Source organism: Ranitomeya variabilis, chromosome 1 (assembly GCF_051348905.1).
Source record: "Ranitomeya variabilis isolate aRanVar5 chromosome 1, aRanVar5.hap1, whole genome shotgun sequence".
NCBI classification, from domain to species: Eukaryota; Metazoa; Chordata; class Amphibia; order Anura; family Dendrobatidae; genus Ranitomeya; species Ranitomeya variabilis.
In genome coordinates, this window is record NC_135232.1 from 300147457 (window position 1) to 300165115 (window position 17659).

A 17659-nucleotide genomic window follows, 5' to 3' on the forward strand; every position below is an offset into this window, starting at 1 on the left:
TCGCTGGGGAGCTGTCACACAGACCGCTCTCCAGCGACCAACGATGCCGAGGTCCCCGGGTAACCAGGGTAAACATCGGGTTGCTAAGCGCAGGGCCGCGCTTAGTAACCCGATGTTTACCCTGGTTACCAGCGTAAAAGTAAAAAAAACAAACAGTACACACTCACCTGCGCGTCCCCCAGCGTCTGCTTCCTGACACTGACTGAGCTCCGGCCCTAACAGCAGAGCGGTGACGTCACCGCTGTGCTTTCACTTTCACTTTAGGGCCGGCGCTCAGTAAGTGTCAGGAAGCAGACGCTGGGGGACGCGCAGGTGAGTATGTACTGTTTGTTTTTTTTACTTTTACGCTGGTAACCAGGGTAAACATCGGGTTACTAAGCGCGGCCCTGCACTTGGTAACCCGATGTTTACCCTGGTTACCAGTGTAAAACATCGCTGGTATCGTTGCTTTTGCTTTCAAACACAACGATACACGGCGATCGGACGACCAAATAAAGTTCTGGACTTTATTCAGCGACCAGCGACATCACAGCAGGATCCTGATCGCTGCTGCGTGTCAAACGAAACGATATCGCCAGGACGCTGCAACGTCACGGATCGCTAGCGATATCGTTACAAAGTCATTTCGTGTGAAGGTACCTTTACTATTGCCTCTCCAACACACCTGTGGACTCTTTAATTTGCACAATATCATGTGAAATTTATTCACAATCACTTATGCTTTCTAACTGGACCGATGGATATCCCTAAAGTTTAATTGACTTGAGGTTTTTTCTTGATGTGAAAGTGATCCTTTAATATTTTTTTGAGGAGTGTATATAACACCTGTGTCTCAACTGACAGAGGAGCTGTATATCATAAACTGTGATAAAAGAAGAAATAAATCTGTACCTTAGCTTGCTGAGCATAAAGGATTTTTTTTCCTCTATCTTCAGTCCTCCATGCTCTGTCAACCGATAAGATTTTTCTTCTCCTGTCACATCTCTATTATACTCTTGGAGAACACCTTTAAGACAGAAATAGAAGATAAAGAGACTTCTGTCTACAAAGAACCTCTGTAATTTCACTCCTCACCATTGAAAAAGCACTAACATTTATGAAAATCACAAGATTGATAGACAGCAATACTGTATGTAAAAGATGAACAAAATGGAAACAAAATTATTCAAAACATCTTGATTTATTCAGTATTGGGTATGAGCTTCACCTGCAGACTACATGCTCTTACAGGAAGTCTTGGCATGTTATTAATGGTTGTCTGAGGTATGTTAAGCCACGCAAAATACACTTGCCCATACAAGTGATCAAGAACCGCTGCTGGTATCTCTTTGCAATTGCAGATCAATGATGTCCCAGATATAGTATAAGACAAGTCCGTAGACACTGCAGGCCATGGTACTGTGTTTATACGATGCAGGTTGCTCGCAATAGCACCAGCAAGATGTAGCCTGGTGTTGTCATGTTGGAAAATGGCCCTGGGTGCTGGTTTCATGACAAAAGCAATGTAAATCTGAGTTAGTGTACCAAGAATGAAGACCAGAGGAGCATGGCTACTGTACATTCTGCCAGCCCACATCATGATTCCAGGAGTAGGACTGTTATGTTGTTCCATTGTGAAGGCCTCTTTATGAAGTTGCCCATGCGATCACCCAATGGATATGAGAGGAAGACTTTGAGCAATGGAGGCTGGAATTGAGGTTTATCTTGATCAGCAATGAGTCCGCTTTTCTCTTTTTCTTCAGACCAATCAATCTCTGGCTATCATTGCATCCAAATGGGCAACGTCATGAAGAGGCCTTCACAAGGGAATGTCACACCAGTCCCACTCTTCAGGATTATGGTGTGGGGCAGCATAATATAGGGAACTGAATGCTTCTAGTCTTCATTCCAGGTGCACGAACAGCTCGGCATTATTGATCTGGTTGTGAAACCACTGGCACAGCCATTTCTCCAAAGTGTCCCAAGTAAAATTTTTCAACACAACATGCCAGGCCACATGTTGCCTATGCTATTCTGAGCAACCTGCGTGGCCTAAATGAGCCTGCAGTATCTAACATCAAGCACATCATTGACCTTCCAGGAGTGGATTTTGATGATTTGCATTTCTGTGCTCCTGATCCAGATGTTTTGAAAAGATTTACAATTTTTTAATAATTTGCATATCATTGACATGTCTTGATCTTGTGATTCCCATAGTTCCACATCTTGTTGTAATTTCAATATTGAGTACTGTGGTTTGGAACAAAAGTATTTTCACAATAGTGTCTATTACCAGTAGTGATGAGTGAACGTGCTCAGATAATGTGTTATCCGAATGTCTTGGGCGTGCTTAAATAATATATTCAAGTCCCTGCAGCTGCATATGTTGTGGCTGTCTAACAGGCAATGTGAAGTGGGGTCTGCTCATTGATAAAGCAGAGTTGCCAGTGAAAAGACTTTTCCATTTTCAAGGACTCTGATTTCCTTAGGCCGCCGTCACACATGCGAGTTTTACGGACGTAAGAGCGCAGAAACTACGTGCGTAAAACTCGCATAACATACGGCACAATGCTTCTCAATAGGTCTCGTCCTATCAGCCGTATATTACGGATCCGTAATATACGGCTTTCTACGGCCGTACAAAATCGCAGCATGCTGCGTTTGTCAGCGTATTGCGCAAAAAAATCGCCAATGAAAGTCTATGGGGGCGAGAAAAATACGGATTCCACACGGACCAGCAGTGTGACTTGCGAGAAATACGCAGCGGTGTTAGTGACAAGCCGGTAATTCAATTGCCGGCTTTTCATTTCTCCTGCCTAAACCCGACAGGATATGAGACATGGTTTACATACAGTAAACCATCTCATATCCCCTTTTTTTTGCATATTCCACACTACTAATGTTAGTAGTGTGTATGTGCAAAATTTCAGCGCTGTAGCTGCTAAAATAAAGGGTTAAATGGCGGAAAAAATTGGCGTGGGCTCCCGCGCAATTTTCTCCGCCAGAGTGGTAAAGCCAGTGACTGACGGCAGATATTAATAGCCAGGAGAGGGTCCATGGTTATTGGCCCCCCTGGCTACAAACATCTGCCCCCAGCCACCCCAGAAAAGGCACATCTGGAAGATGCGCCTATTCTGGCACTTGGCCACTCTCTTCCCACTCCCGTGTAGCGGTGGGATATGGGGTAATGAAGGGTTAATGCCACCTTGCTATTGTAAGGTGACATTAAGCCAGGTTAATAATGGAGAGGCGTCAATTATGTCACCTATCCATTATTAATATAATTGTTTGAAAGGGTTAAAAAACACACACACACACACACACACATGATTTAAAAGTATTTTAATGAAATAAACACAGCGGTTGTTTTAATATTTTATTGCTCTCTCAATCCATTTGCAGACCCTCGCTTGGCAAAACAATAAACACACAATATACATACCTTCTGCTGACCCGTCACGTCCCACGAGGTAATCCATCTGAAGGGGTTAAAATAATTTACAAGCAGGAGCCCTGCAAATGCAGCTGTGCTTGTAATTCCCCGGCGAATGAAGGAAATGTAGGTCATTGACCTACATTTCCTTCAGTCGCGGTGATGCGCCCCCTGGTGGATGTCCTCATATGACCTGGAGCGTGGGAAAAAGTTCCCAGGCTGCAGTTCATGAGAACATCCAGCAGGGGGCGCATCACCGCGACTGAAGGAAATGTAGGTCAATGACCTACATTTCCTTCATTCGCCGGGGAATTACAAGCACGAGCACAGCTGCATTTGCAGGGCTCCTGCTTGTAAATTATTTTAACCCCTTCAGATGGATTACCTCGTGGGACGTGACGGGTCAGCAGAAGGTATGTATATTGTGTGTTTATTGTTTTGCCAAGCGAGGGTCTGCAAATGGATTGAGAGAGCAATAAAATATTAAAACAACCGCTGTGTTTATTTCATTAAAATACTTTTAAATCATGTGTGTGTGTGTGTGTTTTTTAACCCTTTCAAACAATTGGATTAATAATGGATAGGTGACATAATTGACGCCTCTCCATTATTAACCTGGCTTAATGTCACCTTACAATAGCAAGGTGGCATTAACCCTTCATTACCCCATATCCCACCGCTACACGGGAGTGGGAAGAGAGTGGCCAAGTGCCAGAATAGGCGCATCTTCCAGATGTGCCTTTTCTGGGGTGGCTGGGGGCAGATGTTTTTAGCCACGGGGGGGACAATAACCATGGACCCTCTCCTGGCTATTAATATCTGCCGTCAGTCACTGGCTTTACCACTCTGGCGGAGAAAATTGCGCGGGAGCCCACGCCAATTTTTTCCGCCATTTAACCCTTTATTTTAGCAGCTACAGCGCCCAAATTTTGCATACACACACTACTAACATTAGTAGTGTGGAATATGCAAAAAAAATGGGGATATGAGATGGTTTACTGTATGTAAACCATGTCTCATATCCTGTCGGGTTTGGGAAGGAGAAATGAAAAGCCGGCTTTTCACAGATATCGCGCTGTAGTAAATATAAATACAGACTATATATATATATATATATATATATATATATATATATGTGTCTCAATGACATATATATATATATATATATATATATATATATACACTGTATATATGTTTTCCCGAACATTTGAGCACATAAATCCATTAGATGTCGGTTTTGCAAGCCTGCGAGAAAATATCGCAGTACGGATGCCATACGGATTACATACGGAGGATGCCATGCGCAAAATACGCTGACACACCCTGCCTACGGATCACTATTTTGGGAACATTTCTCCGTATTACGGCCGTATTACGGCCGTAAAATACGAACCGTATTGTCTTACGCCGAGTGTGACGCCGGCCTTATGGACGCTACTAGGACATCTGTAAAGACTAATCATGTGTGAAGATAAAATTTGTGTTTTAGGGCTCTGTATAAAAAAGTGACATTGTCTCCTTACTCTCCTAGGTGAGCTCCCATTGTCTCTCGCTGCTTGTACCAATCAGCCTGACATTGTGCACTACCTGACAGAAAATGCTCACAAGAAAGCCGATATGCGACGTCAAGACTCAAGGGGCAATACTGTCCTACATGCTTTGGTTGCTATTGCAGACAATACAAGGGAGAATACCAAATTTGTTACGAAAATGTATGATCTACTGGTCATAAAGTGTGCCAAACTTTATCCTGACTGTAGCCTGGAGGCTATAATGAACAATGATGGCATGTCTCCTCTAATGATGGCAGCAAAGCTAGGTAAAATAGGGGTGAGTATTTAACCTTTATTTTGTTTTATCGTAATTTCTAAAACCAAAAATGTCTAAACTTTTAATGATATTCTAATATTCCTGTAGTATATGGTTCGACTACAGACTGTGCCATTGTATCTTGCTATGTAGTACATGCATGTATGTGTGTGTGCATATATACTATATATACATACTTTTCAAGGGTTTAAATTTTTTTTTTCTTATGGAACAGTGTTTAAAAATCTGGCCCAGCAATGTGTTAGCTTGCTAGTATGTACATGCTCGTTTTACCTATCTGATAAAATGAATCCACCGCTTTGCTTTTATTTTGGGATTATACTGCTCTCTTGTGTTTTATAATGGGAATTGCACTTCATTGTAAAGTATTAAGAGTTTTTTTCCTTAATACATGTATATCCTGTTTATATCACTTGAGGCTTAAATTTAAAGTTCACAATATTTTTTAAGCAATTTGACATGATTAGCATTTAAAGTGATCTTTTGTCTAGTTAATCCTTGTCTTCATCTGAGAAATAGGTCATGAAGATCTGTCTTTTGTATTTACGTTCTTGAAATACTGTTGCTAGAAATATGTTGTCATTTGTAGTAGTAATAATACCGTAGCTAAAATTTAAACATTCATCTGTTTTAGATATTTCAGCATATTATCCGGCTAGAGATAAAAGATGAAGAAGCCAGACATTTGTCTCGTAAATTCCGGGATTGGGCTTATGGACCTGTTTACTCGTCCCTGTACGACTTGTCATCCTTAGATACATGTGGTGAAGAGGTCTCGGTACTTGAAATCCTGGTGTATAATAGCAAGGTCGAGGTGAGGCCAGAACTGAAACATATCAATATGTCAATGCAACACTATATTGAAAAGCCTTACTGTGTGTGTACATTCATAGCAAAGGTGGTTTCTGAATTCTGATAATCCTCAAGTAAAATGAGGTAGAAGGGTTACCTGCAGCGCTATGACCAACTATGGAGTGGAGAGCTGTTAGATCTGTTAACATGATTGTGCTATTATGCCTCAGGCAGGGGTCTCAAACGCTTCTGGCTATATGGGCTGCACATAGAAAAAGATTTAATTTGATGGGTTGCATGTTTTGCAGCAGGAGATGCCCTTTTCATTGATTAGCATTTTTTCCCCTACAACTTTTTTAACATATTTGGTGTTTTTTTTAAACCTCTTTTAATGCCATTCATTGTATGGGTTCTGGTACAATTTAATAGTTGCTCATCTTCGTATAGCAATGTCCCCATCCTGGTCACCTTGTTGTAGCCAATGTCCCCATCCTGGTCACCTTGTTGTTGCAAATGTCCCCAGTTTTGCCGCTCTTCATATGCACACACACACACACACACACACACGCACACACACACACACACACACACACACACACGCACGCACGCACGCACGCACGCACGCACGCACGCGTGCACACATGCACACACACACACACACACACATCCATCTCACCTGACCTCACTCCCTTGGTGACCAGCGACCTCTTCCTCTTGCACATCCGGGGCACCGCAAGGCAGTGACATCGTACTCTGCCCGCACCCCTGATTGGCTGGTGACTGGTATTGGTATTGCGGTGCAGAGAGCTTGTCTCTGAGCCTCAATACATTTCAATTAAATGTGCGTCCAAAGATGAGGGCATCGGTGGCCCTTGTACCATGCCGTGATCATCACCAGTAGCTTCTCATCTGCAGGCCTCATGAAGCAGCCTCAGGGGCCATGTGATTGAGACCTCTGCCCTAGGGGGATGAGATCGGTAGCCATAGCAGCCAAAGACTTCTGGGTTCTCATTGCAATTGCCGAGTTTTGGGAGCCACGTGATGCCTTGACTAATAGCATGAACTCATTTGATTGCAGTTGCACATAATTAATACAGTTTCATAAATATTTGCATGAATATTCTTATGTTCCCACTAATAATCACTGTAAAAAATAGATGTACCAACCATATCTATACTTCATTTTTATTTTTATTTTTTATTCTTCTTCCATTTTGTCCAGGATCTGTTACAGTTGATGCATAAGAGCTCTCTTTTATGTTTCTTCTATATATAAAGATCTTTTTGCTTATTTTTTTTTATTCCAGAATCGCCATGAAATGTTGGCAGTGGAACCGATCAATGAACTGTTGAGGGATAAATGGCGAAAATTTGGAGCGGTCTCATTCTACATCAGTGTCGTCTCCTACCTCATTGCCATGATCATATTTACATTAATTGCCTATTACAGACCCATGGAAGGGAAAGTAGGTGTAAACAATTAACAGCCAAAAATATTTTTATGGGCAAAATTTACTCTTACTGCCAGGAATAGCTCTATAGAAGAGATTGTGCACGTAAAATATTAATATGGCCTTTTTATATACGGATCAGTGTGTGCCAGAAGCAGGCGTAATAGTCAATAGAGCTGCATGCCCTGGGTATCGCTGACATGAGTGGAGATCAAGACACTGGATAGCGAGATCCAGAGTAAAGAAAGGAGAAGTGAGTGAAAGACCAAGTGCTCAGCTGGAGACGGGTCCTGGGACAAGACACTTAGCAGTACGGCCCCAAGTTTACAACTCAGAGAGGTAACGGGCCAGGACAGAACAGAGAACGTGAAACAGAGTTCCAAGACGTCAGCAAGCGAAGAAGCTAAGTACCGGCTATATTGGCAAACTAGTTCCCTTAAGAATGAAGAAGAGACAGACCTGCGGGTTGAGAATAGGACTCTCACAAACAGGACTGTTGTAGTGTGCTGGGTGGTGGTGAAGACAGAGAAACATGAGGCAGGACAAATGAAAAGTTGAACAGGTAGAGAGACTGTGTGTGAAGATGCTCCGTATTGTAAAGAAAACGTTTGTGAAGTTATGCACATTTTGTACATAATCCCCACCAAATTGATGTTCAGTAAATACTGTTTATTTTTGAGTGGTTGTCTCCCTCATTGAACTGTTAAAAATCTAGTCCTGGCAAGCCAAAGTCACCAGCATCATGCGGCCTGCAAAGGCTTAGCACCCCCATAGACAAAATCAACACCCAGCCAGGACCCGCACTTTCATGTAACGTGCAGGGGTGTAAGAGATGAGTTTCTCACCCACAGCTACTACCCCGCACCAGGTTACACTAGGATGCACCAGGACACCCTGATATATGCTGCATTCTAATTCCCCTCCCGTACCACTCTAAATAGAATGACAACCCTCCCACCCAACATAATCGAAAAGCACCCAGAAGAAGACATGTTTATTGGCCATTACAACCATAGGCCATCTCCCACAACCTTTCTATTAGATAATATAGTGGGGAAAACAAGTATTTAGTCAGCCCCCAATTGTGCAAGTTCTCCCACTCAAAAAGATGAGAGAGGCCTGTAATTGACATCATAGGTAGACCACAACTATGAGAGTCATAATAAGAAAACAAATCCAGAAAATCACCTTGTCTGATTTGGCCAGATTTATTTAGCAAATTATGGTGGAAAATAAGTATTTGCTCATTAACAAAAGTTAATCTCAATATTTTGTTATATATCCTTTGTTGGCAATGCCAGAGATCAAACATTTTCTGTAAGTCTTCACAAGGTTGGCACACACTGTTGGTGGTATGTTGGCCCTTTCCTCCATGCAGATCTCCTCTAGAGCAGTGATGTTTTGGGCCTGTCGCTGGGCAACACGGACTTTCAACTCCCTCCAAAGGTTTTCTATGGGGTTGAGATCTGGAGACTGGCTAGGCCACTTCAGGACCTTCATATGCTTTTTACGAAGTCACTCTTTCGTTGCCCTGGTGGTGTACTTGGAATCATTATCATGCTGAAAGGACCCATCCACGTTTAATCTTCAATGCCCTTGCTGATGGAAGGAGGTTTCCACTCAAAATCTCACGATACATGGCCCCATTCATTCTTACATGTACACGGATCAGTCGTCCTGGTCCCTTTGCAGAGAAACAGCCCCAAAGCATGATGTTGCTACCCCCAAGCTTCACAGTAGGTATGGTGTTCTTTGGATGCAACTCAGCGTTCTGTCTCCTTCAAACACGATGAGTTTTGTTTCTACCAAACAGTTCTACTTTGGTTTCATCAGACCATATGACATTCTTCCAATACTCTTTTGGATCATCGAAATGCTCTCTAGCAAACCTTAGATGGGCCCGGACATGAACTGGCTTAAGCATTGTGACACATATGGCACTGCAGGATCTGAGTCCCTGGCGGCGTAGTGTGTTACTGATGTACCCTTTGTTACGGTGGTCCCAGCTCTATGCAGGTCATTCACTAGGTCCCCCCGTGTGGTTCTGGGATTTTTGCTTACCATTCTTGTGATTATTTTGACCCCACGGGGTGAGATCTAGTGTGGAGTCCCAGATCGAGGGAAATTATCAGTGGTCTTGTATGTCTTCCATTTTCTTATTATTGCTCCTACAGTTGATTTCATCACACCAAGCTGCTTGCCTATTGCAGATTAAGTCTTCCCAGCCCTGTGCAGGGCTACAATTTTGTTTCTGGTGTACTTCGACAGTTCTTTGGTCTTCACCATTGTGGAGTTTGGAGTCAGACTGTTTGAGGTAGTGGACAGGTGTCTTTTATACTGATAAGTTCAAACAGGTGCCATTACTACAGGTAATGAGTGGAGGACAGAGGAGCCTCTTAAAGAACAAGTAGTTGGAATGCTTGGACCTGACACCCAAGATGGTGCACGACCACATTATTGGTGTCAGATCTGAGCATTCCTACATGAACAGTTTCCTGGAAAGTGGATTGGTCATCGTGGGCCAGTTGAATGGCCACCAAGGTCTCCCGATCTGACCCCCTTAGACTTTTATTTTTGGGGTCACCTGAAGGCAATTGTCTATGCTGTGAAGATACGAGATGTGCAGCATCTGAAACAATGGATAGGATATTGGAAGCCTGTGCTAGCATTTCTTCTGCGGTGTTGCTATCAGTGTGTCAAGAGTGGGAGAAGAGGGTTGCATTGACAATCCAACACAATGGACAGCACTTTGAACACATTTTATAAGTGGTCATAAACTTGTAAATAACTCATGAAAGAATAAAGTTACTTTAAAACCAAGTACATCATTGTTTTTCTTGTGAAATTCTCAATAAGTTTGATGTGTCACATGACACTCTTCCAATTGGAAAAAATAAAGTTGGATCCAAAATGGCCTACTTTAAAATGGCTGCCATGGTCACCACCCATCTTGAAAAGTTTCCCCCTTCCCATATACTAATGTGCCACAAACAGGAAGTTGATATCACCACCATTTCCATTTTATTTAGGTGTATCCATATAAATGGCCCACCCTATATATTCTATCACATTGCGATAATGTGCAAATAGTTGAATGTACCTGTCAAATGCAAACATACCATGTATAAAAAGATTAGTTGACCAGAATAACAAGATACCCAGAACTTCAATTGCAGTTCTGTGTCTCTTGTTGTTCTGGTCAACTACTCGTGTTTGCATTTGACAGCTACATCCAACTTTTTTTTGCACTTCGTCCCATTGTGGAGTAAATATATATATATATATATATATATATATATATATATATATATATATATATATATATATATATATATATATATATATATATATATATATATATATATATTTTTATATATATATATATATATTTATATTTATATATATATATATTTATATTTATATATATATATATATATATATTTATATATATATATATATATAGTGTATGTATGTGTATATGTATGTGTGTGTGTATATATATATATATATTCATCTATCGCTTGTCCGTAGTACAGCCACTGAATTTAATGTTGAGTATTATTTGACCATGCACTTTATACACATGTATGATGTTTTTTCACCTTTTTTCCTCTGTATGATTCTCCAAATTTTTAATATTGCTTTTAATGTAATTTCTTGTATCTTGTAAATTGAGTTATAGACAGTACAAAAAATACATTTTGGAGTGGCTATTCATCCTGTGTAGGTTCCTACAGTCCAAAAACCACTCACTGTCTCACTGTCTAATTGATTTAGTTTTTAGTAGGTATTTGTAAGCCAAAACCAGTAGTGGGTGATAAATACAGAAGTGGTGACCTGGAGCAGATTGGCATATGATGGGGCACAGGGTTTCCCCATCGCAGTGCCCCTATTCGTGATCAGAAGACTTTCCAGAAAGCTTTTTTATTTTTTCTTTAATATTACACTTTTCCCCTGATTGTTCCACGCCTGATTTTGGCTTACAAATACTGATGAAAGATACGGACCAAATACTGAAAGTGTGAACATGGCCTTAGAACGGATCCCGCAGCAATCCACAGACACTTTTTTTTGGTCTGTCTGAAAAATAAAATTATTTCAACTGGGTCCATATTTTTAACATTGAAATCAATGGAAAACAGATCAATTAAATAGCCATCTGTTTTCTTCCCATTTGAAAAGGATCCTTTTTTTTTTGCTTAGGTGGAAAAATAAATATTTAACATACTACTGGACCTGTGAATGTTCAAGTAATTATCCATTCACACTGATCCATTAAGCAAAAAAATCCTTCACAAATGGGAGAACAATGGATGGCTATTTCACTGATCCATTTTCAATAGACTTCAATATTAAAATCACAGATCCAGTTGAAATGATTTTTTTTCAGGTGGACAAAAATGTCTGCACAACTTATTTTGTCAACTGATTGATGCTGGATCCGATCAACCTGATGATTACTGGACATGTGAACCTAGCCTTGGCCTAAGAGCTGTAAGTGACTCAATATTGTTGTTTGGTGATTATTTACTTTGGTGTAAGAAACACATGAATTGAAATCCTATTTCCTCTTGACAGCCGCCCTATCCGTATAAGACGACAGTGGACTACCTGCGCTTGTCTGGAGAGATCATTACTTTGCTAACTGGGATATTCTTCTTTCTTTCCAATGTAAGTTCTGTTTTTTCTATGATACTTTTTAAAAAAAATTAAAAACCTTTATCACAGTTTTCTAGTGATAACTGCTCTGCAACAGCTACTCTTTTATTGCATATGTGCGGCTTTTATTACGAGGTTTTCACGCAATTGTATTTCTTTTTCTTCATTGATTCACGCGCGTATACACAATATCTCTATGGCTGAGTTCAGGAACTCTGCCAAAATCTACATTAGACAAAATTACCCTAGTACATAAACTGATAGAAGATGTTAACTATGTTTTTCTGTTGTCTAAATTTGTTTTTTAAATTATATTATTGTAAAGGTTAAAGACCTCTTCATGAAGAAGTGTCCGGGGGTAAATTCCTTATTCGTAGATGGATCTTTTCAGCTATTGTAGTAAGTGTTCATATAAAAAAAAGTAAATAATGTGTTAAAGGGGAACTCCTGTAGACAGACATGTCTATAGGTGCCTGTGAAACATCTGCCTGCACTCGGGTATCATCCCATTGCAGTTCGATATACGCTAAGACAGGCAATGAAGGTCAAGGATCGTTAGCATGTCACCTCCCAGGCTCTCGTATTGGATGCAATGCGATGCCGGAGTGTGTGGCTGCATGTATTTCTATGCAGCTGCACACTCTGGTCCCGAGTGCCAGCGGAAGTGCCCGGGTATTCATGCGAGAGACTCGCACGAGTTTTTCGCATTGCACACGCAAGTCTGACCCTGGCCTAAGGGCACAACTCTGTATAGTTATATAATGCTAAAGACTTAACAATATCATTCTGATGAAAGCTATTTTCTTCTAGACTAATCTTTTTGTAGCACATAACTGTGCTATGATCTTGTGTGTCGGTAAAGGACTATTGTTTAAACCCTTCATGACCTATGATGTATAGATATGTCATGGATAGTGTTCCGGCATGTGATGTGGGCTCAGGTGCTGAGGCTGCATCATTTCAGGCACATGACAGCTGATAGATCAGCTGTCATGTGCCCCTAACAGCCGCGATCCACCTGCGGCTCTTACCATGTTAAATGCTGCTGCAGGTCTCCTAGTGCAAAAATAAATCCTCATCCAGCCCCAGATACCAAAAATTGGAGACGCTAGGGGTCTCGCAAAGTGGATCCTTTTTTTTTTTTTTTTGAAAAATTTTTGATTTTTTTGTCACCACTTAAAAGAAGAAGAAGAAAAAAAAAAGAACCCACACGTTTAGTATCTGCAAACTCGTAATTACCTGGAGAATCAAAATTGTAGAACAGTTTTAGTATTTAGTGAACATGGTAAAAAAAAAAAAAAACTGTTATGAAATTGCAGTTTTTTTGCAATTTCCCCGCCCTTGAATCTTTTACCCATTTTCCATTACATGAAATGGTAAAATCAATGATGTTGTTCAAAAGTGCAACTCGTCCTGCAAAAACAATCCCCCATATGGCCATATTGAAGGAAAAATGAAAAAAAATGTTATGGCTATGGGAAGCAAGGGGAGCAAAAACGAAAGCGCAAAAATGGAAAATCACAAGGTCGTTAAGGGGTTAAAAGCAACACATATAGTTTAATAATTTTATGTTTTTGCTTTTCGTGCCAACAAAAAATCCTGTCTCTCTATTCCATTATTTGTATGTTCTGCTAGGTGATTTAGGAAATCGGAATCTTCCTTGGAATCATAATCTCCAGTTACTTTCCATGATTTTGTTTGTAGGTTTATATTTATTTTTTCTTTTTCTCTTTCTCACATTTTTAATTTAATCCAGCTTCATCTATTCAGTGTTGATTATTGTTACCGCTGCCCTCTACTTGGCTGGTATTGAGGCTTATCTGGCTGTCATGGTGTTTGCCCTGGTTTTAGGATGGATGAACGCCCTATATTTTACCAGAGGACTGAAACTCACAGGGACATACAGTATTATGCTGCAGAAGGTGGGATGACATAAAATATTATCTTATAAGTTATGAAATATATATATATATGTGTGTGTTTATGTATGTATATATGTATGTATATATATATATTATATAATTATCCTAGTTTAATCATTTATATTAATCATATAAACAAACCCCACATAGCCTGTGGGGGATGTGTGTACATTGAAAGTATTAGAGTGGCGAGAAAGGAGCTCATACTGAGCATGTGTCTGAACCAGCGCATGCTCATTATACGAGAGGCTAACCCGGCTTCTGCTTCTGAAAAAGTTGTCCTAATTCATGGTGGCGGCAGCAGTTGCGGCAGTGTCTGAAGCGCCAGCCGCCACTTGAGACTCTCCAGTGCATGTTGTGAAACTCAAACGAAACGTCATCGGATGTGAGGAGATAAAAACACAGATAGTAAGTTAGAATAGAGAGAGAACAGTAGGGAATATTTAATTGAAGTACATTAGAAAGTTATTAAATTAAATTGTTAGACATTGATATTAAATTAACTTTTAGGTTTGGGACAACCCTTAGAATTGACGCTCTTTTTAGCATACCCACTGATCCTAGATTCTATTCTTGCTCAGCTCTGTTTTATAATTTATTATTTTGCTTATTATTATTACTATTATTATTCATGATCTAACTTTCAATCCCAGCATTTGTGCTTTAGTTGAGTTGACAGGTCTATGTTTACAATTTTTTCCAGATCTTGTTTAAGGATTTGTTCCGTTTCCTCCTGGTGTATCTCCTCTTTATGATTGGCTATGCTTCAGGTACGTATAGTAAGGGGAAAAGAAATATGTAATGTCTCATAAAACCAACCCCTCTATGCATTAAAAAGTGGTATCCAACTTGAAAATAATAATTTCTAAGTATGTAAAATGGTAAGCTATATTATAAAAGTGCTCCAAACTGAAAATATTCACATCTGTCCTAGGTCTCAGCAGATCCACTTCTGACTTGGGTTCTACACAAGAAAATGTTTCCTGTCCTCTTTCATCTTCGTTGCTGGTAGATTTCATGTGCTAATCCAGCCCCCTTCTCTGTCTAAGTAATGATTGTGCTAGGAAAGAGGACTAGTTTCGCTGTACCACTGGTCTAATGTCAACGCAGGACACTGTATTCTGTGTCAAACCCAAGCCAGATGTACTTGTATACTTCCGTCATATACTTATAACATGGAAAATGTTGCTATTTTACAATTTTTCAACTGGACGACACTCTAAAGGATTATCCCTATATCAGCTATAAATTGAATAATTTTACAATGTTATCTAAATATGAACTATTTGCCCAGATATTTATAGCTGTAGTTTTTTTTTTAAAACAATTTGAACATTAAAATTTACTTTTTGTTTAGGTTTTAGACTGTTTTGATCAGTATTCCTGTGTATAAGCTCACTGGCTTGTACTCTACTGATCTTTAATACAGCTACCATATTGTACCATTATGGACTTCCAATTTTATACAAAAGTACACATAGTATCTAGAAAAAAATGTTTGTCCTGTAGTGTAGCATACTGTGTCACTTTCCAAAAGTACAACTTGTTTTTCACTTGAAACTTGCAAATTAAGGGTTTGAAATGAAATGAAAGGGTCTTGTATTGTGTTACATTGAAATTGTATATTTGGTGAGGTGATATATTTAGTAATGTTGTCATTCTTCACTTCTCCCCCTAGCTTTGGTATCTTTGCTGAATCCATGTCCCACTAAGGAAATTTGCAGTAACGGAACGGACTGTTCTGTACCAGAGTATCCATCCTGCCGAGACAATAGCACCTTTAGTAAATTCTTGCTGGATCTCTTCAAGCTAACCATTGGAATGGGAGACTTAGAGATGATCAACAGTGCCAAGTACCCAGCTGTCTTCATCATTCTTCTGGTTACTTATATCATCCTCACCTTTGTTCTCCTCCTTAACATGTTAATCGCTTTAATGGGGGAAACAGTTGGCCAGGTTTCAAAGGAGAGCAAACAAATCTGGAAGTTACAGGTAAAAATAAATCCAGGCATATCTGTCATGATTCTCAATGGCGAGAGAACATAGCCCAGCATATATGAGAACTAGCTCTTGGAAGATGGAAACTATACTGACCATGAACTAAACCTGCCGCACAACTAGAAGTGGCCGGGTAGCATGCCTACGTTTTTTATCCCTAGATGCCCAGCGCCAGCCGGAGAACTACCTAATCCTAGCAGAGGAAAAGACAGTCCTGGCTCACCTCTAGAGAAATTTTCCCAAAAGGCAGACAGAGGCCCCCACATATATTGGCGGTGATTTTAGATGAAATGACAAACGTAGTATGAAAATAGGTTTAGCAAAAATCGAGGTCCGCTTACTAGATAGCAAGAAAACAGAAAGGGCACTTTCATGGTCAGCAGAAAACTCTATCAAAACACCATCCAGAAATTACTTTAAGACTCTAGCATTAACTCATAACACCAGAGTGGCAATTTCCGCTCACAAGAGCTTTCCAGACACAGTAACGAAACAGCAGCTGTGAACAGGAACAAAATGCAAAAACACACAAGGACAAAAGTCCAACTTAGCTGGGAGTTGTCTAGTAGCAGGAACATGCACAGAAAGGCTTCTGATTACATTGTTGACCGGCATGAAACTGACAGAGGAGCAAGGTTATATAGCGACTCCCACATCCTGATAGGAGCAGGTGAACAGAGGGGATGATGCACACAAGTACAATTCCACAAGTGGCCACCGGGGGAGCCCAGAATCCAATTTCACAACAGTACCCCCCCCTCAAGGAGGGGGCACCGAACCCTCCCCAGAACCACCAGGGCGATCAGGATGAGCCCTATGAAAGGCACGGACAAGATCGGAGGCATGAACATCAGAGGCAGTGACCCAAGAATTATCCTCCTGACCGTATCCCTTCCATTTGACCAGATACTGGAGTTTCCGTCTGGAAACACGAGAGTCCAAGATCTTTTCCACAACGTACTCCAACTCACCCTCAACCAACACCGGAGCAGGAGGCTCAACGGAAGGCACAGCCGGTACCTCATACCTGCGCAACAATGACCGATGAAAAACATTATGAATCGAAAAGGATGCAGGGAGGTCCAAACGGAAGGACACAGGGTTAAGAATCTCCAATATCTTGTACGGGCCGATGAACCGAGGCTTAAACTTAGGAGAAGAAACCCTCATAGGGACAAAACGAGAAGACAACCACACCAAGTCCCCAACACAAAGCCGAGGACCAACACGACGACGGCGGTTGGCAAAAAGCTGAGTCTTCTCCTGGGACAACTTCAAATTGTCCACCACCTGCCCCCAAATCTGATGCAACCTCTCCACCACAGCATCCACTCCAGGACAATCCGAAGATTCCACTTGACCGGAGGAAAATCGAGGATGAAACCCCGAATTACAGAAAAACGGGGACACCAAGGTGGCAGAGCTGGCCCGATTATTGAGGGCGAACTCCGCCAAAGGCAAAAAAGCAACCCAATCATCCTGATCCGCAGACACAAAACACCTCAAATATGTCTCCAAGGTCTGATTAGTCCGCTCGGTCTGGCCAGTAGTCTGAGGATGGAAAGCAGACGAAAAAGACAAATCTATGCCCATCC

The 17659-nt window shown here is 40.8% G+C and overlaps 1 protein-coding gene across 1 annotated transcript in view; it reads left to right on the forward strand.

The window, feature by feature from the left end:
* Positions 1 to 17659, forward strand: part of TRPV4 (transient receptor potential cation channel subfamily V member 4) — a 165571-nt gene that overhangs the window by 101903 nt on the left and 46009 nt on the right. The window contains exons 6-13 of the mRNA XM_077295721.1: positions 4944 to 5242; positions 5877 to 6056; positions 7342 to 7500; positions 12064 to 12156; positions 12470 to 12543; positions 13901 to 14066; positions 14770 to 14836; positions 15745 to 16058. Coding sequence (XP_077151836.1) covers positions 4944 to 5242; positions 5877 to 6056; positions 7342 to 7500; positions 12064 to 12156; positions 12470 to 12543; positions 13901 to 14066; positions 14770 to 14836; positions 15745 to 16058 — 1352 coding nt within the window. The remainder of the gene's footprint in view (positions 1 to 4943; positions 5243 to 5876; positions 6057 to 7341; positions 7501 to 12063; positions 12157 to 12469; positions 12544 to 13900; positions 14067 to 14769; positions 14837 to 15744; positions 16059 to 17659) is intronic.